Source organism: Colletotrichum truncatum (genome assembly GCF_014235925.2).
Source record: "Colletotrichum truncatum strain CMES1059 chromosome Unknown Contig_0005, whole genome shotgun sequence".
Lineage (NCBI taxonomy): Eukaryota > Fungi > Ascomycota > Sordariomycetes > Glomerellales > Glomerellaceae > Colletotrichum > Colletotrichum truncatum.
In genome coordinates this window covers 2,621,034-2,644,507 of record NW_027222402.1, presented here as the reverse complement: position 1 = coordinate 2,644,507, position 23,474 = coordinate 2,621,034, and the positions used below count along the sequence as shown (strand labels likewise).

Genomic DNA, 23,474 nt, shown 5'->3' with positions numbered 1-23,474 from the left:
CGCGTTTCCCTCCAAACACGAAAGCTATCTCTGCAGCTTTTTGCCAAGTTGTTCGATTTCGGCAATTTCAAGGCAACAGTAAGGTTCGAGGGTAAGACGTTACTTTCAATTTGACGAGTGGCGTACACGCCGTTTGGATATCAACATGGACCGTGCCAGGCGACCGGAAACTTGCCCGAATCGCGTCAAGATTGTCAGAGGGAACCATGGGGGCAACAAGTCACAATATAGTTTTAGGGTTTGGGTTGTGTCCAGGGTGCACCCTTTATTGGAGGACAGCGAAATGACACCTACTCTTGAAAACCGACATGGGCGAGGACCTCCTTTTCTTTCTGCACGTTGATGACCAAATAATTTTGGCCTTGTTTTATCCATGTATGGTGTATGAACCAGCACAGCAGCATCAAAGGGAGTTGCTGTGTTTACTCGACTGAAACTTGATATAGGTTATAACGGTTGGGTTGGCTAGGTTTGTTCTTCCTGGTGGGGCAAGGACTTGTTTCGTTTCTTCGTCTCTGGGTCACGGTCTTTGGGCAGCAAGGGACCGTGTCGATCGAACACTTTATCTTTATTTCAAAGCTGTTTCCGTTACTGACTTTGGCACTGCGACTTCGTATGTATTTAATGATGAAAGTGGAAGGGAGGAAGGACTCGGACCCCTTCAACGCGGAGGTTATAGTCCCGACCTGACGTGAACCATTTGCTTTCGTTTCCTATGTACTGTTTTTTCCCCCTTTCTCTTTCGTTAGCACTTTCCTGTGAATTCACAGCATAGAAACTTGTGTTCCTGTTTGGACAACTATTAATAAAACATCCGTGCTCCTGTGTCGGGAATAGTGTTGCCCCCAGTCCCGGTGAGGAATCTCATTTTTTATTCTATTTGCACGCCTCGCATGCCATCTGGTTGTTATAGTTTCCCTGGTCTTTTCGTTTTCCTCTTCTCCCTTTCTCTTTTTATGGTTTTCTCTTTTTTTAAAGGCAAGTCTCGTAATCGGGACGAAGAGCAGCTTAGAAGGAAAGGGGTAATGTTACGCGCTTGGCCCCAAGGGCGTATGCATATTTACCTTCTTCTGTTGCTTCGCCCGTCTTCGATAGAAGAAAAGGGGATGCAAAGTATATTTCTTAAGCTCCAATCAAACTCTACCGTTTCCTTTCCCTTTTTGTGTGTGTAGGTGTGTGTGTCCCCCCTCCTTCCCTCTCCTATTATTTAAGCTCACGGTTAATCTCTACTTTTTCATAGTTTGTGTCTGTCACACCCCTCCCTCCCATCTTTATCCCCCCCCCCCCCCCCCCCCCCCCCCCCCCCCCTCCCCTCCTCCCCCACAGGCTACTTCCCATAACGGTCCCTGCCGTTCAAGCCCCCTTGTCTCGCAAGTGTTGGGGCTCATGGAGGTTTAGTATGTCTTTTTTTCTTTCTTTCTTTTTGCACCCAGTGCACACGCTGTGTGAAACTCTCGGCCGAAGACTTCAAGCCGAAGGGGAAGGAAGAGAGCCGAAGGAGAGAATTTTGATGCTTTCGGAACGACAAAGTAGATCACCATTCATTACCTTTGGCCCCCGAGGTGACGGGGGAGCTGAGGCGGCGATGCTTTACTTTGCCGTCGGCAACGAAGCTCCGGAGGTGGACGGACAGAGTTTACGTAGTTCGTGAAACTGGTCGAGATTCGGAACCGTCGGGTACTTGGATGGGCGGGGGAGGAATGTGATGATGGGAGAGATTATGGGCGGGAATGAATGGATTGGCTGTAGTATCACGGCACGTCCAAAGGGATTACTGAACGGGAGAGTTATGCTGATGTCGTGATTTTTTCTTTTCATCCTTCTGGAGAATGAAAGGCATTGCTATGCGAGTTTGAAGGACTCCTCGGAACCGGATCTCTGTTTGATGTCACGGGTTGCGGTCAGGCCCGGATCTCGGATTTGGATCTCGGACCCGGCCGAGCATCCTAGATGAGGGGGGCAGCCACTTGGCGACCTCTTTTTTTTTTTTTTTTCAGTTTCGGCAGTACTACAAAAGAGCACAAGCCTGGTTACTATACGTTTCGTCTCGTCTGATTGCGGGCTTTGGGAGGGGTCAAGTAGCTGAATGGGTATGAAGGAAAGCAGGGGGTGAGAGGGGGACGATGATGCTATGTTGAGGAGGGGGGCGTTCGTACTATTCCGCCTGTTTTTCTTTTCTTTTGGCATGTGCTGATGGTAACTTTGACCTGCTGCCTCGGTGGAACAGCTGGGGGGGACATGCATTTAGGAAGAGGGATGATCCAGGAACAGCATGACAGAAGAGGGAGAAAGGAAGAGCGCGAGAAGGCAAAATAAAATAAAAATAAAAAAGATTAAAAAAGAAAATAAAGAAAGAAAGGGCAAATGGATATTATACCAGGTGAAACGAAACATTAAACCAGCCGATTTTTTCTTTCTTTTTCTTTCTTACTCCACGGCCCCCGGGTGTACGAACTGGCGTGCGTGACTAGACTAGGCTACCATTTCGGGCACAACGGTTTTCTTCTAGACGGTCTTGTCGTCTGAAATTTTCTCCAGCATTGGCCTGCTTTGGATGTATGCATTGTTGAGGATGCGAATGCGAAAAGCCTATGCTTGCTTGTGATGGCTTTGCGATGTCTAGTTGGATTGGGGTATACCGTGACGACATGGCTGACTTGAGAGGTCAACCCATGAGTGCTTGCTTGTTTGCCTTCCTAGTATTGACGATTGCTATCACGGTCGAGATTGCAGCACTTCCAATGAGTAAACCATGGAGGATGAGTGGCGGATTAGTGAAGTCGAGCGAGTCCCATCGAACATAGAAAAAGCATGTCCACACGGTGGCTTCGATCAAACAAAAACTGCTCTTTTAACGAGAATATAGCGTATTATATACTGTGAGATGCTGCCTCATATCGTGACCAAAACCGGAGCCCCTCCCTCTTCTTGATATTCGCTTCCTTCATCCACATGCCGAGAGTTCTTCTTCTCCTGCGGCGAGTTGTGCCAGGCCATCATCCTCCACCTAAGCGTCCCAGCAGAGCATCCTCAGACAGCAGGGCGCGGGTACTAATCGCTCTCGTCGCCGTCGAGCGCCTCGTCGACCTCCTCGCTGCCATCGCCCTCCTTCTCCTCCAGCGCATCCTGCGTCTCATCGCCGCTTCCATCGCCCTCCTCCTCCTCCTCTTCTTCGTCATCTTCCTCTTCTGCCTCTTCCTCGTCCTCCTCATCCTCGTTGGCCTCCTCTTCGGGCTCCGTCTCCGCGTCGTCAGCCTCCTCGTCGACAGTCATGGCCGAGTCGTCGACGCGAGCCTTCTTCGCACGCGGCGCCGATCCGTCGCCGTCGGCGGACGAGGCCGTGGTGAGGATACTGTCGTCGACCGAGGCCGCCGCGGCGCCTGCGGCAGCTCCAGCTGCGAGACCTGCTGCGGCACCTGCTGCTGCGCCGCCCTTCTTGGCTGCTACCTTTTGGCGGTAGGATGAGCGTTTTGCGGCCTGGATCTGGTTGTATTCTAGACGTGCCGTGTTAGCAAACTTCTCTGGGGTGATGAGATGAGTATGACGAGATCGGGGCCACATGGTGAGTGTGACGACAAGTTAGAGGGAGACGGAAAGGAAAGGGTCTGACTGACTGGCAAACTCCTGCTCCAAGGGCTCGCGGAGGAAGCCGAACTCAATGTCCTCAAGAGCCTTGAAGACATCCTCGGCGCTGACGGTCTTCTTGTTGGCATTGACGGTGTTCTGGTTGGCACTGCGCACCGCTACGTCAGCTTTGCAACTTCACGCTCTCCCTCACTCCCTAGGAAAAGGCGTCCCTTCCCAGGGCAACGGGGACAAGGAAGACAATGAGGGGGAAGACGCACTGTGCTGCGAGGTAGTTGATGAAGACCGTGGCGCTCTTGCTCAACGCCAAGACGGCGTTGGCCTGAATCTGCGATTGGGGCGGGAGAACACCCTTTGCCAGCCTCGTGATGATAGACTTGGGCAGGTTGAGGTCCTACATAGACACACGTCTGTTTAGTAACTACAGCGTTCTACGAGAGCGAAGTTGAAGAGAACCCTACTTCGATGGTGAGAGCGTCTTTATCGACCTTCTCCTTTGGTGTTTTTTCCGAGTCCTTCTTCTCGGAGCCAGCGTGCAAGACGGTCGTGGTCGTCAGCGGCGTTGATGATGCAGTCGCCCTGGAGACGTCGGGTGTGGGTTCCGGTGCCGGTGCGGCGCTGGAGGGCGTTGCCGAAGCAGCAGCCGCGGGTGTTGCAGGTGTCGGAACCGATGCCGCCGGGGTGGAGGCCGGGGTCTCGTCCATTACGACGAATCGGGCGCTGGAGACGTCGCTCTTGCGGTTGGCGTCGCTTTTGCGTGGAGGCATCTTGTGTCAGTTTGGGTGGGTGAGGAAGGTTGTGTACGGTGGAGAACGGTTTGAAGAGCCCAGGAAATATAACGGCACAGAAGCTGTTGGTAGAGTTGCTTTTTTTCTTTCTTTGCTCTTTTTGTCCGTCTGGAGGGTAGCCCTTAGTGCGTGGAGCTGTTCGTGTGATGCTTGGGCGCGCGGAGACGGTGGTGAGGCGAAGCGAGGCGTGGGCGTAGAGGGTATGAGAATTGGTGAGACGTTGAAGTTTTTCGCTCTCACACACATACACACATAACACGCACGCACTCGCTCTCAGGGGGTGAGAGGAAAGGGGGGTTCTGTTGGTTCGAGCGGCGTGGGCGAGTCGGTTTGCTTAGATTGGTACTTGCATCTATAAGAGTCGCTGACTTAGAGTGACTCTTGTCTATCGTTTTCCCGTCAATCTAACGCGCCTACGATGAGAGATGCCACTCAAGGATAGCGAATTGAGGCTCTTGTCATGAGAGGCACGGGTGGCGGTGGGGAACGGAATGAGAAGTCACGGCGCACTGTGACTGTGCCTGTGCCTGTGCCTGTGGTCGTCGGCCGACAGCAGCCAGTGAGCGCGTCGTGTGCCACTGAGGACGCGACTTTTCTTAGCGGGGCCCACTGCCAGAGAGAAGACGCGTTAAGTGTAATATCCAACTCATGCCTGCCTCCACGTCCTTACTCATCATCACTTTCAAATTGAACGTCCATTTTCCCAATGCAAAGGCTTTCCATGTTTGGTCCTGCTTTGGTGTTTTCGCATTCGTTTTCAACACATAGTAGGCGTCATTTTGTACAGTTACATGAGTCCCATTATTAAGAGAAGCCACACCCCCACCACCACTACTATGAAGAAAAAAAGAAGAAAAAACGAGACCTCTGGGAACAATGACATTTCGTCTATTCAATCCCCTGCCATCATCTCATCTTCTGCCTCATCCCTTTGTCGCACTTTACGACACCGAGAATCGCCATCCATCAAAATTGTCAATGGTTGCAACCTATTCATGCCGCGGGTCGCGGAAGAAAACCCCCTCCAGGCTACTACGTCGTCAGAGCTCGCGTTCTTCTCGAAACTACCTCGCATCGTCATCGCGATCATGACTCAGGGTGTGGCCCGGACGAACCAACCCAGAGTCGCTTGCCGGAACTTCACGCCCGAGGATCCCATGGGTAAACCAGATTCGCAAAGAAGCCGTGAGCTCGCAGATAAGTGAAGCAGTGTCAAAAGTCCATCCCTTAAACCATAAAGATGCAAGGAGGGGACAAGGTAAAACACAAACAGCGATGACGAACAACTGCCAGAAGAAAACCAACAGTCGCAAAGGGGATGAAATCACATAAACTCAACCTAGGAAACCTAGGAGGCACCTGTCAACGAGATCCGTGGCATGCTGGTGCCCCCCTCGATCTGGACCTGCGTGGAACAACAGATCGGCAGCCCGGCTTTCTTGCAGTGAAACTGACACACATCACCCTGGCATTGCAGTTTAATTGTACTAGGCAACGATCTGCCGCCCCCCTCCCATTCACACTTCCCGAGCCTTCCCCTCCATTTCGATCTGTGCCTTGAAGAGCAAGAGCTCAACAGCCGAGTCCCTGGTGAGCAAAGCTCGGTGAACGACGGGCTGCCGAAGGAGGTGGTGTTGAGGATCAAGTGTGGTGCCTGGTTTCTTACCCCGCCCCATTTTGCCTCCCGGCCAGCGTCACCCGCACGCACCCATCCCACGCACGGGAAGCACGGCGTTTCACCTGTTTTCGGGGCCCGTCATCGCATCCCTCGCGATGCTGGGATGGCATCTGTCGCGGGCGTGGCTATCCGCCTCCCTTCCCCTCCCTCCATCCCTGATGGAACCGACAAACAAACAACCGAGAAGAAACCTTGGGTCGTGATCGAAATTTGCCTTTTACACTATTGGGATGCTGGGCAATGTCGCAGCATTACACATCGTGCTCTCCCCATCCCCGCCCCCCTCTTGTCTGTTTCACTAATCCTCCGAGGCGGTGAAGCCAACGTAGCAGCTGACGTACAAGAAGCTTCCGATGCGTTGGGTTCACTTGGGACGATGGGTCATCGTTACCCTCTTGCGTACGCTTGAGTTTCCGCTTTGGAAGAGCTAAACTGTGCAAGGTTGCTACAGGTTGGTTTTTTTTTTTTTTGTTATGATCGGCCCGCTGATCGGAGTTAATACCAAGCTTCCGAAGCTCCATGGTTTGCAAGATCATATGTCACAGCTAGATATTCTTGTAAATGAGGTTCACGGGCGCTTAAAACATCATGGAAGATGATTGTGCGTTTGTGTTTCCATTGATTTGGGGGGCCTATTCATACAGTTGTGCCCTAGTTTGTATCCAAGAACATGAATTTGTAGTAAGAAATCTGGGCTGCGTTGCAGCGGTAGTCAAGTCAGTTTATCACTGGGGTATATCCGTCACCAAGCCGACGTGCGGTGTTCCAAAGACAGTAAGAAAAATAAGAATGCCATTTCCAGGCATCAGCCGCTTCTTTTGCCATGGACTCCATCCATGGGCAAGTAGCAGGGTAGGGTATGCTCGTTCAGTAAAGAGGAACTTAAGAGTGGGGTGTTTGTTGGGTGTGTGCATGCATGTGCGCAAGCATCCAAGTATATCTGTGTAGAGGTGTGTATGTGCGCAGCCGCCGAGTGTACCAGCATGGCCGCTCCAAAGAGGGCATCATCTGCCAAGACTCGGCAACGTCGGCGGTGACAGTTGGTGTAGTTGGTTTCCATTCTGGGATGAGGCGTTCTACCGTTCAACCTTCATCAACAACTTGTGGTTGGCTGATGGTGCTAAGACACATGGGAACGTGATAAGCCGCCATACAACGGTATGTGAAACAAATGTCCACAAGATGGCACCCCGCACTTTCCAGGCCTGCGGGAAAAGCGCAAGGGCTGAAACGAACGTAACTGAATAAGTAGCCTGCGGCGCAAATCGTCATCCGCGGGGTTTTGTGCAATATGGTCTGCAAAGGTTGCAAAAAGATGGGTAGTAAAACAAGGCGCAGCGCCAAGGGTGTGACTCCCCTGGAGAAGGCAGAAACACAAATCGCTGGATCAACCTACGGCAAGGCCAATCTCTGATTGCCGAGGCTGGGGACGAGGTGATAGGGCACCCAGGCGGAACTCTTCACCAAGTGAGAGCCGCGGGGGGTTCGATGGGTCCGAATAGACTCGGTGGTGCTTTCCGTCCGAATGTGCAGACGAAGGCATACACGCGTAGGGGTCTGTAGAAGTGCGCGGTGAAAGTTCGAAGTCGCCGTGATAGCCGAACCAGTGGTCTCGTAAACTACCAACACTGGCACTGCTGCGTGTGCTGCGATGTCTGGCATGACGGGGGGACAAGGGCGGGAGTTTGGATAGTCTCGAGTTTTGACGCTTTGGTGACGGGATGAAGGCGAGGTCTCCTTCGATCGCGTCGTCTGTAAGTCCAACGCGGGCATTGGGTGCTCGAGCGAGAACAGGAGTGTTCGGTAGGTCGATGCTCCTCTTGTCCATGCTTCGCTTGTGGTAGAGGGAGCGAGGCGACGTATCCGTAGAGGTACGAGGCTGGTATGAGTTATGGTTCTGATAGACAATCACGCTGGGTGGCTTGCGAATTGAAGAAGCCGAGTCTTGCTTGTCAACGACGACCGTTGTCGATTTCTCAATAGTCCGGCTGGCTTTCCAAGACTCGATCTCCTCATCGTCGATGGGCGCAATACCACGACGGCTGAATGGGCCCCGGCCGCTCAATGGGAGACGGCCATAACGATAGCGATAGCAGACACACACAGCTCCCACAATGAGCACCACACCAAGCACCGAGAGGACAGTACTAAGGGCGACGACGAGGCTACGGTCGCCCTCAAAGCCCTGTGAGTTGTTGCCGGACATGGCGCCGTCCGTCAGCGAAGTCGAGCTTGGTACAGCTGGCGCCGGGGGGGCTGTTGATCTGCTGCCGGCATCAGTTGGCTGGACAGGTGGTAACGTATTGGTAGGCCGGTTTGTAGTTGACAGTAGTGGCGGTGGCGGCTGTGGTGCAATAGGTATAATGACAGGAGCGATTGAGCTTAGCGCAGGGATCTGGTTCGGAGAGGAGCGAGCTGGTGTAGGAAATTGAGAGATAACGGGAGCTGCGAATTGTGAAGTAGAAAGTAAAGGAACAAAGAGGGACGATGTTGTTGATGGTCTGGTCTCGGCAGAAGTTCTTGGACTCGGGACCGGGGGAGTGGTTTCCGGGGGAGGCGGCGGTGGTGACGGAGGCGGAGGCGGAGGAGGTTCTTCAGGTGGTGGAGGCGGAGGGGGAATCTCCTGATGAGGAGGCTCCTGGGGGGGTTTCTCTGGTGGAGGAGGAGGTGGTGGTTCCTCAGCTGCCACTCCTACAAGACAGGTTAGCGGACTTGTCCAAGCCAGAAATGAAACGAGTATGAAGACGGAAAGAAATGTCCAGATATAGCTAAAGTGGAGATGGCATGAGAAGGATAATCGAGATGGATAGTCAGAAGCTGTTTGCCAATGCCCAAAATGGATATGCCAACAAGGTGAAAGGACATGTAAGAAGGTCGGGTTGACGAATGCTGTGTTGAGTGCTTTGCCAAACCACACCTTCTTGTTTGCCATTATTCACTCCTTCTATGCCATCGTTGAAGGTCTCGTCAATTGGGGTATTGCCTCTTCCGGGAGAAAGCCCAGCGCCAATCCCAGGTGCAAGCTCCAACTTGGGGTTCGGAGGAGGACCCCGATCTTTACCTTTTCCTTTGGCCTTGCCTTTACCCTTGCCCTTCTCCGTGTTCGGATTGCTGTCGGTGCTGTCGCGTTTGTGCTGTGACAAGGCCCGTGTTGTGATTGTCCGACTTGGTAACCAGGCCGCAACCAAGAGCAGCTTCAAGGTCGACATTATTCGATAGAGTCTCTCGTTCCTTCTTGTTGGGCCAGCCCAGGAAGAATCTCTGATCTCTCCACACCTCGTCCAGGACACACTATTGTTAAGGCCAGAGGTTCAAGTAACGCCTGTGCCAAGGGCAACTTGCACCTGTTGAACACTGGATCCTTTTCGTATAATAGGATGAAACCACACAGGCAAATAGGCACGAAAAAAGAAGAAAAAAGTAGAAGAAGAAAAAGGGGAGACAAACAGGTTAGGTAGTTAACCGCCGGGCCAGGTCAACACAACAGTTCAGTCAGTTTGAGGTTCCAAGACTCCGAAATCGAGGATGGGAGCCGGTTGATATTGGAGACCTTGAGAGAGGAAAAAGGAAAGGGCTGGAGACGAGTGAACAGACTCGCGCAGCGAAGGAGAGGAAGTGGTGGACATGACCCCGGGGTTATGTACGCAGTGCAGCTGTGCGGCTTGGAAAAGGTGTGGAAAGTACCATGGTTTCTTGGATGCGGCACTTGCGGCAGCACTGACATGGGAAAGGATGCAAAGATTGGCGGCGGGATGTGGTACCTTGGACCACTCCACAGCAGGCCACCCAACGATACGGGCGATCCAAGTACACTCGTACACCCTCTCGCACATTCACACATCCACCATGGGCTGCAGATGGCGAGACGGGCAGATCAGACAAGATAGAGAGAGAGAGAGGGGACAGGTACTCTGTGCAGAGGCGCAGAGTAGGGATAAGCTGTACAACCGTGCACCCGCTTGGGAGCGACGGCATGTGAATAATCCCGCAGGGGAAGATAGAGCTGGCGAGGGGTGCCATGATCCATGATGCAGGTGGAGAGTGCTTTCGAATGGGATAGTGTGGTGTGCCTGAGTGTGAATGAGCGTGGTGGAGCGAAAGAAACAGTCTGGTTGTGGTGGTGGTGGTCAAGAGAGAATGGCCCGTGGCCTGTGTGGTTAGTGGTGAGAAACGAACGAACCGCACTACACTTCACGCAGCAAGTTCAAGACAGTGGAGACGTGGATCCATTGTGGATCCTCGGAGCTTGAGGTGTGTCGGGGTCCACAAACAGGGGGGTGGGAGAAAACGCTGTGAGAGGGTGGGGGACAGGACCAGCAGTAGCCAAGTTTGGTGATGGTTAAGTTGGTGGTGGTGTTTTGGTGCAAAGAGTGTGAGAGGGAAACGCTATGCTCGCCCAGGAACAGGAATGAACAGGGGTGGAGGTTGCAAGAAGGGGGGGTGGGGGGCTGAAGTGTGCGTTGCGGTGCCTGAGCTCTTGCGGGCGGCCATTGGCGGAAGTCGTGGCGTTTCTAATTTTTGACTTGGCTAGAAGGGCACTGGTTGAACTCGGGGAGAAAAAAACGACCATTATCTTTTGATAGAGACTGATCGGAAGCCAGGAGGATCATGGCGGGAGCGGAAACGGGAGAAGACTTGAGAAGGGTATTCGGTATTCAAGGACCAGCTTACACGTAGACAGAAGCCCCAACACAACGGGCCCGGGACTGGGCACTGGATGTTTCTCTCCAGTCTGTAAGTGCTGTGCTTTACCCTGTGCCATGGCCTCTCATTTGTCTGCATCTACTTTTTAGAATGGCGATGCCGAGAACGAGGTGAAATGATAGGCTCCCGAGACAACATGAACGAGTTCGATGGAGAACCGTACCAGTCGGTGATCGACAATCAAATCAACCGAGAACCGTGGAAGCATCGTGGCTATCACCATTGTTGTTTAATATGACGTGGAGGCGAGACAGGGCTTCTCTCGGAGGTTAGTTCCCCCTTGTGCATAGCGTAAGCAGCCAAGGTCGGGTGCCGTGTTTGCACCTCGCCTGGGAATTGAGAGTCAGTAGGTACTGGCAAGCTCTTGGGTCTCTGAATGGTGGTAGCATCCCCCAAGTAGCCTCATCTTACAGTACCAAAGTCCCGTTATCAGCAAACCAGGGGATGAGAAAACAGGAGAACGGAAAAAAGGACTAAATGGTGAGTGTGAGTATGTGAGGCTGCCCGAGCCTGTATTGCATGGCCTGAATGGTGCCATGTGGTTTTGGTTTCTGACCACCAGTATTTTTTTTTTTTTCGAGTACTGCACACAAAGCCCCCTTAGGTACGCCAAATCAGGCCTAGGAACGGGCAAGGCACAGAAATGGCGTTGAAACAGAGGGTCCAATGAGGGGCTGAGGTTTACCCTTCTCCGGATGGAGCTAAAGCAGGGCCTGGACAGGCACGCCTAACAAACCCAAAAAGCAAAACGCAGTTGTGTGGGTCTCTTCTGCCGTTTGCTTGGAGGAAACTTAAGGCAGAAGACCAAAGGGCCATGAAAAGCAACCATGGCACGCGTGGGTAGTGGAAGTGGATGGGTGTGCAACATCAGCGCCAAAGTACCATCAGGGTAACTAATCGGCTGCAGCACCTCAGTTGCCCAACCCCAGCAGCAACGTGAATTAGATAGATCTCATGCAGTGCAGCGCAGGATCCCATAGTGTACAGTATGCAAATGTGCAGCTCAAACGTCCATCCGCCCAGATAACCACATCCCATCTTGTAGTATACCGCTCGGCCCGGCCAAAACGGAGCATTGGATGATGCTAATTTGGGCGTACTGCTTTTCTGAGTGCCATCTCGAGTTGCACCCGAACCTAGCCTTGGGTCGGGAATTCCAAGTTTGGCTCGAAACCCCGAGCACAATCTCTTGGTTTGCGAGATTGACAACAGAGACAGGCCGCCATCTAGACCAAGCCTGTTTTCAGGACCGTATCCCTGATTGGTATTCTGACCTTGACGAGCCTGAGTTTGAATCTTTTTGCGCCAAAGAGCAAAAGAGGATCTCTTGGTCTCGAGTAATTCTTGCGTGGGCAAGGAACAATTGCGGGGTTTTCTTCCACGAGGGAACGAAGAAAGGAAGACGGGAAGGCCCTTGTAGTGCTTTCCCTTCTTATTTCTTTTATTGGTCTTTTTTGTTTTATTATAATTCTTTTTTTCCCTACTCATCCGTCTTTCTCCTGCCCGCCTTCAAGAAAAAGGAATTTGGAAAAAAAGAAATCCGAGAATGTCAACCCAGGGTAAGGTAAGGTTAATAGTAGATTGGGTTAGCACGTTAGGTACTAGGGAGGTAGGAGGAGGAACAGACAGACTAGGGAGGTGGACAGGGCAGCGGAAGGCACGTATCCCAGTTGGGTGGGGTATGTTTCCTTACCTTGCCTTCCTTGGTCCCTTCATCTAGCCCCTTCCAGTATCAGCACTATAGAGTGAGTAGTGAGTAGCGGGTGCTCCTTGCCAAAAAGAACCAAAAAAAAAAAGATCCTCCCAGCTTCTGTCTTCCGTCTTCCAACGTTGCATCTAACCACCACAACCACCACCATCGCAAAAGCCATATCCCGCGATCCATACTAACCGAAGCCCACAGACCTGACAAGCCCGTCCCCTCCATGTTCGTCATCGTCCGGTGAGGGCGTGTCCGAACCGTGCGATCGCCCATGAAGACGTACCTGTGGCACGCTACCTTACCTTCCGAGCAAGGTACTAGGTTATTTCCAGCCAACCTACACATCACGTACAGTTTGAGGTCAACGCAACTATCCTAGCCACTGACCGTACGGTGAGGAGGGGCTGGGCAGCTCAAGTGGAAGATCATGTCGGTTTACTCCGTACACTGACCGACGACTGCGACTGCAACCACTTGCGCAGTTGCAACTGCAACCGCCCTGACCTAGCTCGCCCCTCAGTAGAACCAACGCTCTCCGCCTGCAGGACGACGCAAAGCAACACCACCTCGTTCATTTTTGCGCATTTCCCCCCCTCGCTCGCTTCCATGCAAGTAATTTGTCCCTCGTCAGAGCCCCCTCATCTTGTCCCCCGCAGCACCCATCAGGCACGTCGCGCCCATCTGACGAGACACGACATCATGACAGCTCATGCCGTGCTGCAAAGCCTGGCCCTTGCTGCTCCCCTCTCCTCCGTGTCACACCTTCACAATAGAGGAGACTGGGCGAACCCTGCTGCAGCTCCGGCATACTTGTCCTGCAGTGACCTGGGGTCCATGGCTCTCTCTACGCCCGTCTGTTCCCCAGCCTGGTGCTACAGAACCTGAGGACAGTGGTACCAGGCCATGTACTGAATGCTTTCCACACGAGCCCTGACCTGCCGCCGTGAATAGAACTGTGGGCACGACTTCGCACCAAATTTTTTTTTCTTGTGACTGATCAACTCTGGCGTCAACCGCTGCAAATTTAGGACGCCCGAGTTAACGTGGCCCGCGTCCCCCACGTCCTGCGCTTGAAGCGGTGAGCGAGTCAAGGAACAGCTGGCATACTTCACCAGACGAAACTAGACGCCAGCGAGGCACACTAGACACGAAGGCCCGAGGGTTGGGCCTGGGCGAGGGAACCGCCCTGGACCGCCATGGCATGGGATGGCATGGCAGTCATTTTTACTGATGATGATGTGCCACCTCCAACCAGCTGTGGCCGTTTCGCTCGAGACGGCTCAATAAACACCCGACTCGTCCACAGACCTGGTTCCGTCAGTAAGCCGCAGCACCCTCCGTTTCGCTCCGCCTTGGGCTAGGCCAGTCGAGACGGGCGATGGCAGGCAAAAGGCAAGAAAATAGCAGCGCGGGGAAATCAGCACAGTGATGCAAAGGCACCTTTTCGAGAGGCGAAATGCAACTGGCATGCAGTCCAATTAGACATGTCGTTCACGCTCCAAGGACCTGCGCTGAAACAACCCTCCGCTCCTCCTCGTGGTGGTTGTTGATTGGCCCTGGTTCAACGCAATCAGGTCTCTCATCGGGTCTCCTGCAAGGGCACGACAGGTTGGAGGCGCCAGGTGGTCGTCTTTTACTCATGGGCTTGGAAGCTGGAGCCCCTATGGAGCTACGCATCCTAGCAATGACCGGACCATATCTCGATCAAGTAGTTATCCGGACCCAAACGCATGCATGCCCTCGTGTTTCTCGGGAAGCAGAAGTCCGACCTCGAACGGTCATGGGCTACATGGTTCGCAGACAAACTTGGCTTGGCGTGCCAAAGTCAGTAGGATGTCGGCTCGGTACATGGAACAACGAATGGGCGGCTTCCGAATTCAACCGCCCAATTTCTCGAGAACCATCTTGTAAGGCTTCAAGTAATAGCTCATGCAACCCTGGGGCGAAAAACCATTTGCTACACGAAAATCTCCGCCATTCATTATCGGTACCGGCGGCTCGTTGCGAAAGGCTTGGTTGCCAGTGTTGATCTGTCACTTCTATGGCCGTGCACCATGGGTCATTGTGATTAGGTCCAGGCTTCGTCCTTCTGGATTGTTCGCTTTTTCCCCCCTTCCTCAATAATGGCAACGTTCGCTTCCTAATACTGATTAGTATCTGGATGAGAAGTCCGGTATCTCAGCGACTGTCCAGCTGAAAAGACATGCCACCCTAGCTAGTTTGCCACGAGCACGCTCTCTTCTGGGCTGATATTAATGACAGAAGCCCATGGTAAGATGCCGCATTTGGCGTCAACGGTACTTGAGAAACGACAGAAGGTAGTGTGTGCAACCCAGTCTTAGTGCAGTCTTGACCCCATATTTACAGTTTGGGTAAGGATAAAGCATAGTGGGCGGAAACCCTCCGTTAAGCCTCGGAGTATTTCCCTGGATAAGAACAGTAACAAGCCAAACCGAGCTAGGTGGCTTGCCATGCTTTCTCGGCAGACCAGGGCCGGTCCGTATTTTGGACACTGGAGGGCGTTACAAGCGATCCAGCAAAGCGAGGAACACCTCGTATACTTGTTTCGGTTCAGTTCGAGCTGGCCATGGGCACAACCATGATGACGGCTGATCTGGCTCGTTCCTTTGGCGGTTTATGGCATAGATGCTCTCGTGATGGCGGCTGTGGCTCATGATAATCAAGGAAAAAAACCATGTGACAACGACAGTCATGGGAGTCGGGAATTAATAAGACCTCTTAGCCAGCCAGGATTCCGATACGGTTTCTCCTTCTACGGCCCCAATGGTTTATCACTCGTTTGCAAGAAACGGTGCGGACTTCTCCCAGTTGTTGCCAATGCCACTGCCCCTGGTACCTTGCATGCTAAGATAGATTGTGCACTGACTGGCATACAGGCAATGAGACCCTTTCTATTGTGTGGTTCCCACTGAACCCTTCATATGATTGAGAAAGCGGATTGGTCGCTTTGCGCTCGTCACAACAGCTGCTGCACGTTTCTTTTTTCAGTTCGTAGTTGCCTTCTTTTGCTACCCTCTTCTCAATGAGATAGCGACACAATGCTATTGAGCCGGAATAACCAAATCCACCTTTTGGCACCTTTGGCATGAGACAATCGCCTACTCCCACACATCTACATGTGAACAGTACACACAAAAGACGAGGGCCCATGTGATCAGCTCCATTGGCCACCAAGCGGTTTAATTTCAATTAAGGCGCCGCCAGGCAGACCGGAGAAACATACCACGCCGTATTTGCCTATGCCCCGCAGACGCCACAGTCACAAAACGTTGTGATGGGACAGGTGGACAGCGAACAGTTTCTTTGGTTCGTTCCTCTCCTAATCGAGTCCGTCAGCGGCAAAGTCGGGTCTGGCACTGGTGGGATTCTGGTTGGCATCCACGCAATGTGGCATTGAAAGTTACCTCTTTTGGTGTCTACGTCTGTAACAGAAGCGTCGGACATTGTGATCGGAAGACCATTTTACAAAGTGAATGCAATCAGCCCGGAGTAATCAGCAGAAAAGCAAAGGGTGCCGTTTGAAGACAGCCTTGGTCGCCTAAAATAACGCATCGGGCAAACCCGTCAGCGTATCCAGTTTGAGGTGTTTTGGCCCAACTTGTTTGCATAGATCACGATGTCGTTGGCTTCAGCTTGACCACCTCCTGCAGTAGCTCATAAATTCGATTGCGCCTAGGAGCCGACCTGACAGAACCAACTATTGGCGGCGTCTTACCTCAGTCTCTTGGCAGGCAATGCCATTAACAAAATCCAGACGCTTCCCAGCACCTATGGAGGTCCGACAAAACCGACGAGACGCAACCATTCTACTATGGATTAAGCTCCATCGAGCCTGGCTTAACTGCTTGACAGCGGAATTCGCCCTCCCGACCCAGTCTAGACAACACCGGAGAGGGTTTCGGATACATCACGACTCATCACCAATGGCCAACTTTGACGCCTGGTGTCACATTGCCCACACTGGCCAAGGAATTTCCCCCTCCTCCCGCGACATGGCGGCTTATCGCCTATCAGCCCTAATTATCGATAAATCAAAAGCGCTATCGACGGGTACCCCTCATCGCTGGCGCCCCGCTCCATCCATCAGGTTTCATACAGACGCCCTCACTTCCGTCAAGCATCAGGCAGAAAGTTGAACAGGCATCATGCCTCCTCAAGTTATCCATGTCAACCCCCTCCCGTGCATTCTTAACTAGGTCTCTTGCCCGAGACCGCTGCAAATCCTGCTGTGCGCTGCAGCGATAGTGCCGCCACGGATACTGACGTCCCGTGCTACGGTAGCGAGGGTCGGAAGCCGGGCAAACTCACGATAGCAGCCAAAGTGCATACATAGGTGTGGTGAGCCGCATATAGAACGGCTATCTTGATACCCAGCCACGCGGGCTGTGCGCCTGGCAACATCCCGGGGTAGAAAACAAGCCAGTATCACTCCAACGGATGTGAACAACAGAGGCTAGACATGAAGACCTCTTTCATATTTTAACGCTAGGGGGGCAACTCGGAGATGGGTCAAGCCCGTTTCGTCCTCGCTTCTATCCACACCCATCCATCATCCATCGAATCCAGTACCCACCGCCAGCCGAGGACTATTCACGGCAAAGTGCGGAGAGCCCGCTTTCGCCGTCGATAGCCCCCCAGCACCAAGCCGTCACGCTCGTCACCTCATGGCTTATCCATGCTCGGATCGACGCTGCTGGCTAGATTTTTTATCTGCCCTGTGGGGCGCGTAACGATGTCTCGTTGTCTTCGATCCACAAGCACATTGTGAGAAGTGTGTGATGCGGGGCTTTCCAAAAGCCATTCATTGTTGACAAGAGGGATATGTCCTCGACACCATCTGTAGATGCAACTAACAACTGGCCCGTTTTAGTGTATGGCTCCTAGGTCTGCCAGGTACCAGGAACAGCATCCCTAGCGGTTTTTGGAGTCATCTGCTGACCATTTTGCGGCTTGGAGAGGTGGGGAGCCCGAAAGTCATGGTGTGCAGTAACTCCAATTCACCGCTCTTTCACCTGGGCTCCATTCGTTGTCGTCGTCCCAGGTTTCGTCCTGCTTCCTTACTCTGCACCTTAGTTTCCCCTCGCTTGGCCATCAGCATGAAGTTCAGGCCCAGCCAAGGCCGACCTGCAGATTGACTGCAAGGGACCGGACACATGGTGATTATTTCTCTGCCCGACGCCGTTCGTTTTAGTCCCTGGATCCAGCTGTTTGACGATGCTGACGACACCAACCGGGATGCCATCTCGACTCTTTACAAATCACTACTAAATAGAGTCTGGGCTTTTGTTGCTGCCAAAATATCCGCTTCATGAGCAGTATGCACGGCGATATTCCCGCTTCTCCTTACCCCTCCCACGACGCAACTTAATGACTTGCAGCAATGCAAGTCTTGCAGGGGGGCTCGATGCGTGGTGGAATGCGTCTCGTTCTCCAGCAAAAGCGTGCTTCGCGGCTTCGCATCGGTTCTCCCCTGACATCGACGTAATACAGCATTATTGAACCAACACATGCGTTGCCTGCTGAGGTGAGGACTTGATGTCCAGACGAGCTGTTGGTAGTTCATCGAATCTTTCCAGAAACTTTTTTTTTTTTTTCCCTATTTCAGCCGTACGATCGCAGGCCGATCCTGTGAATTGGCGGCAAGGATACTCCTGGATGTATGTAGCACTATGTTGTCCATAGCGGATGCGCATAACATGTCAAGCCCATCACCCGTTGTATCTTGGGTGACAAAGCTGTCCAACAAACGTGGGAGCCCAAAGCTGGTGCTCAACGCTTCACCGCTTCTTTCCTCAGTGGCAAAGGCGTCTTACCTCGAAGACGGGAAATGCAACTCACCGACAACATCGGCGCCAACGGCTACAACGGCGTAACCCAGAGACATTTACACTTCTGGTGTTGTCTTAGTGCTGGCCACCACAAGCCACGGTTTGCGTAAGCAGCCAACCTCACAGAATGGCGCGAGGCTGGTAACGGGCCGGTTGTTTCCAAACATTGGTTGGCCTCAGCTTGAGCATTTACGCTTTTTTAGCTCCCAGCGGCTTCGTAGTCAAGCCGTGGCTTGCCCTGACAGCACGCCTGGGGCTACTATTTTTGACCTCGAATTCTCGAAATTGCCCGAGCACTCGTGACGCTAGGGTCACCTTACATAATTGCGCGGCCATAAAATTGTGATGTCCTGTGCACACCATCCTGCGACGACCGGAGAGCTCGACCGCACGGTTCTGTGGGACAAAAAAGGGCCAATGTTTCCCATTGATCGCCGTACAGGCACCTTCACCGCTGGTGGGAGATATGACTGTCTATCTGACTTTGCACGACAGCCGTCCATGTGTCTCTCGATTTTCCAGCCAGCATCCTGGGCGGGCTAGGAAGCGGGCGGTTGGAGACCCAGTCGATCTAAAACAGATAGCACACATGAGATGTAATGTCTCAACTAAGCTTCTGCAGCAATCACAAAAGTGTGAAATTACCATGACTCGACAGCCTATAGACGTGGTCCTAAACTTGCTAGACTCATACAACGTGGTATGCGACTTGAGTCACGAAGGTTGGCGAGATTTGCCTGGCATGTTGCCCAGCCTCCCCTCGGCGAACAAAAACAGGGACACGCTTACGAGACATTAGATATCTGCTCGTGGTGTGTGATCCGCATCTGGTAGGCCCGAAGTAGCTGTAAAAGGTAAATATCATCCAGAATTGACTTTGCCAAGCAGACCGACGGCTAGAAAAAAAGGCCTATGATGTTGTCAAACGTGTTTGTACGGGCTGGCTGCTTGCTATCGAAGTGGTCCCAGGGATCCAGGTGTATGCTGATGCGCAGGCTTAATAGGGCTTCTTAATGTTTTACACTTGCGAAACATGCATCTATCGAGTCAGTTGGCGCCTATAAGTGATAGATGGCTCTAGTTATATGCAACCTTAGTTGCTCTTTAGATCTCGATTCACCCCCCCCCCCCCCCCCCCCCCCCCCGGTTGACAGACCTGTTACATGTCGTTTAAAGACAATTACCCATCAACAGGACGACTTCTAGGTCGAAACAAAGTCAGGGTTCGCAGTCCTGTTTTCTAGAGTCATCGCTCTGTAGCATGTGGATTGAAATTCATACGACGGATTTCAACTCAGTCAGCTCTCCGGAGATGCTTGGCCTCAGGAGAACACAATGACCTGGTCTGTTTGCAAACTGCACATTCGGATGTATGAGTTTGAGACTGTCGCCGTGGAGGGGTACGACAGCCCTGCGGAGTCATGGACACAATGAGCCACATTGATCAATATCAAGTATCAGCAGCAGCAGTTGTTCTGGTAGCAAATACACACACACTCCATCCTGTCGAGTCAAATTTGATCTCTCATGTAACATTCCTTCGTCTCCGGGGGAGGGAATCTCCGTCACTTGACTAGACAGACGTCAGTCGGCAGTCCATATACCTGAGGCTCTGCATTCCACCATTGTCGAAGCTCGGGCACTCACAAAGTGAAATCCAATCGATTTTTCGGTAATATCTCTATTCTACATACATGGGCAAATAACCCAGCGGAATGGCCATTCAAGCCATGCGTCACGACTGTTCCCTCACCCCCCACCTGTGAAGGTTAAGTCAGAAATGTGCCTCGCCAGCAATTGAGTTCGTCCATATCGTCCCAGAGCAGACGAAACTAGACGCCCGCATCCTTCCATCTCGTCTCGTTTTCGTTGAGTTTATTGACGGATGCTACAGATCCCGTACCCTAGCCTGCCCAAACATGGCATTCGCCCAGGGCGTTCGACGACGCCCTGTCCGCGGAATCATCCATACAGATCCCCTGGCGACGTTTGTGCCTGGCCCAACCCTAATGTCTCAACGATCAATCAGCATGTCATTTTTCTTTCCTCCGATTTCGTGCAAGTTTGGACACAGCACCCAGCTCGTCGCAGTGTGCTCGAAACGCTGGTCTCGCCGCTGGGAGTCCCTCCTCCCCCAGGGTGGGTTTCATGTGCTGCGGCGTAGCGGGCTCCCGGCGTCTGTCCTCTTCGTGTCGTCCCAACAAGCTCATTTTTTATCTAGATGCGGAAATCTTACATGGTTGACAGCGCAGCAACGGCTGTCTGGTGGAGGGTTGTGGGTAATCCCGGTCTGTGATGCTACCCGTGGCTGATTCCTGCTGTTGTTACCTCGGCTGGTTTGACACTGGTCGATCTGTTGTAAAGGTTAATGGCTGTATGTATTGGTTCTATTATTGAGGACGAATAAAAATATTGTGAGTTGACGCTCATGGAACCCCTGAAATTGTCAAATTCTAATAAAGGGCAGTTTCTCACGCCTCAGCTGGGCAGATATTACCGGCATTTCTACGTTGTCGAGGGGTGGTGTGGTCTGCTTGTAATACAGACAGACCGATTGTTCTTTGAACGTAGTAAATCCACACCTACACCACCTTTCCCTCATCTCTTTCTACATCCTACCGTACGTGCTTAGCACGGAGAGAGTTTCCGTCGAAGCAATCGTGAGTGTTATGGCTCAGGCAGCTGGTGACAACGCAAGTGCACGGGGCTCCCCTCCAATGTCAGAAAAGAACGGGAGCGGGTAGCTGGGTTCGGAGAGATGACTAGAATAGAAGTAACTCTATCGTGTTTTGAAGGGAATTTGGCTGATCTTTCTTTGAGGGGGTGATATAGGGCGTGTGCGTTCTGCGTACGTGCGAGCCGCTCGCAAACGGGGGTAAGAAACACGGCCCACGAGCAAGAGGCTATTCGTGGCACGTCTATGCAAAGTTTGGCCGAGTTTTGCGTTTGAGAGACCCTCAGAGACGCAAACAATTGGCGATTATGAGGTGATTCGTAGGCCTCGGCGGGCCAACGATGTTGACGAAGACGATAACGATAGGAGAGGGTGGTCAGCGTTGCCCGTTTCCGGGCAATTCTCGAGGGGAAACATCTTCGAACATGTTTGATGAGTTTCTCTCGGACGGTGTGGCTGCGGATGAATTTCTCAAACTATCGCTGCCACAGTCAACTTCCTTTCTTACTTTGACTTGGGAAAGTCTCCGGCTCCGAGTGTCGACGACCCCATGAGCCCGGCCGAGAGTATGCTCCTTGTCTTGACACCCATCCTTGCCATCCTCTTCGTTGTGATGGAGAGTCTACGCGGTGGCTTCCCATCCTGGCTCTTCCTGCATGCATGTGTTCAAACCTTTGCTTTTTGTTTTGGTAGATGAGGGGGAGGGGGTGTGCGAAGGGGCCATCAGAAGGAGGCCCAGAGATGGATATTTTTCGTTTCACCCTTGCCCACAAATGAGGAAGGTCCAAGATGAGAGCTTCCTTTCGTGACGATAGATGAGACCTTTCAGACATTGGATTGTGAAAATTTATGGGCACCCTGGGGAGGGGTTTCATACCGAACATGTTTTTTTACGGTTAAGGGAGGCCAGGATGAGAATGAAGTTGACAGATACATCCCGTTCAGGAGCCGTTTTAGTCTATCGCCTAAACGGCAGAATGGGCTCTTGCTTTCAGAATGATTGATTGACCGAGCCAAACACCTGCCTCCTGATTCAGCCTGTCTGGGAGATTTGGGTTGCGGGCTGCCTTAGTCAGACGCTTGCTACGGATCTGTTCTTGCCCGTACAGGGACGCAGCGGCTCCATCAGCTCCGAACCGAAGGAGACGATATGGTTGGCGTAGAGGCGATGGAACCGGTTGTCTTTAATCATGGATCACGACGAGTCTCGTGAACTGCACCAGGCCGGCAAGTCCCACTGGATAACGCCGATTTCCGACCTTCCGGATAGCGATGAGATATGCTAATTCGGTCGCGGCTGTACGATTGAATAGGCGTGTGGAGCCGATAGGTACATGTCGAGCGACGACTTGGTTACGAACCGGATGGTGGAGAATTACCTCTTCACGTCCCTGGAACTGAAGCCAGAGCATCCGCAATGAGGAAAATGAATAACGATGAACTAAAAGATATGCTCAAATTCGCATCACCTGGAAGCAGTGTAATACCAGGGACACAGTGGACAGACTGCATTGCACAAGTACAAAGGCTTGTCTGCCCTGGAAAGAGAAAAAATTGTCACCCGCGTGGTGTAAGGTTTACCTCTCGTAGAGGATATCAGCGGTTAAACTGAAAAGAACAGATACTACACTTGATCTAAGCCATATGGCAAAGAAAGCTGGTGAAGAGAAGAAGATTGAGTTTAGAGAAGGGGGAGATAGGGTTTATATATTTTTCAGAAATGACGAATGAGGCCAAATTATGTGCAAATTGAGGCCAAATCGGGGCCAACCTGAGCCAGAACCCATTGAGGCCAAAACATTTGGATATTACTGAGGCCAATTCATAGGAGCCTAAAAGTACTTCGCCTTGTTGGAATTTACCGAATATCAAGTGATTTTCAACTTGATCTTTGAGCTAGTTTCATCGTCGACCAAGATTTGTAGGCCTGTGACTGTTGTGGGCTCAAGCTGAGAACGTGACGCTATGAGGTTTGAATTCTGTAGGACCTATTACTTACTGTTCACTCTTCGCTTCTTTACGAACAATTCAAATTGGCCTCATGAGGAAATGAGATTGATGCCTGTACGGGGTTCTTTCCTGTTTCCCTTGGATCCGAAGTCGCTAGCCACGGCAACAACGCACCCCCCAATTCCAAGCACAATACTCCTACTTCTGCCAGAGATCACTTTTAATCTTCCAACAGCTACCGGGACATCTTTGGGCGTATGGTCTGGTCGGTAGAGCAACAAAAATATACCCTTGGATTCAGATTCTCTGTTAAATCTGGAGGGCGCACTTGTTCGACGCTCCATACGAGTAAAGTGCGTTGAACAGTTCTTTCTTTTTATGTCTTTTTTTTTCTTCTTCCCTTTCAGTCCCGATATACTATTATATTACCCTCAAACCCTTACAAAATTTATATATACTATTACGGAGCCGAAGAGCAACGTTGACGAAGAGTACTGGACTACTTCTAGCCGAGGTCTTCTTCACCTAAGCGCTCCATGTTCAT

The 23,474-nt window shown here is 52.0% G+C and overlaps 2 protein-coding genes across 2 annotated transcripts; both read right to left on the bottom strand.

The window, feature by feature from the left end:
* Positions 1 to 3,051: 3,051 nt before the first annotated feature.
* CTRU02_208789 (cbf nf-y family transcription factor) lies at positions 3,052 to 4,352 on the bottom strand (the record flags this gene model as incomplete). The annotated part of the gene is made up of 4 exons (XM_070205147.1): positions 3,052 to 3,527; positions 3,615 to 3,733; positions 3,846 to 3,979; positions 4,047 to 4,352. The coding sequence occupies 4 exons, from the start codon at positions 4,350 to 4,352 to the stop codon at positions 3,052 to 3,054; spliced, it is 1,035 nt and encodes a 344-aa protein (XP_070061222.1).
* A 3,086-nt stretch (positions 4,353 to 7,438) lies between these two features.
* On the bottom strand, positions 7,439 to 9,260 carry CTRU02_208788 (uncharacterized protein; the record flags this gene model as incomplete). The annotated part of the gene is made up of 2 exons (XM_070205146.1): positions 7,439 to 8,742; positions 8,969 to 9,260. 2 exons carry the CDS (start codon positions 9,258 to 9,260, stop codon positions 7,439 to 7,441), a joined length of 1,596 nt encoding a protein of 531 aa, XP_070061221.1.
* Positions 9,261 to 23,474: the final 14,214 nt, after the last annotated feature.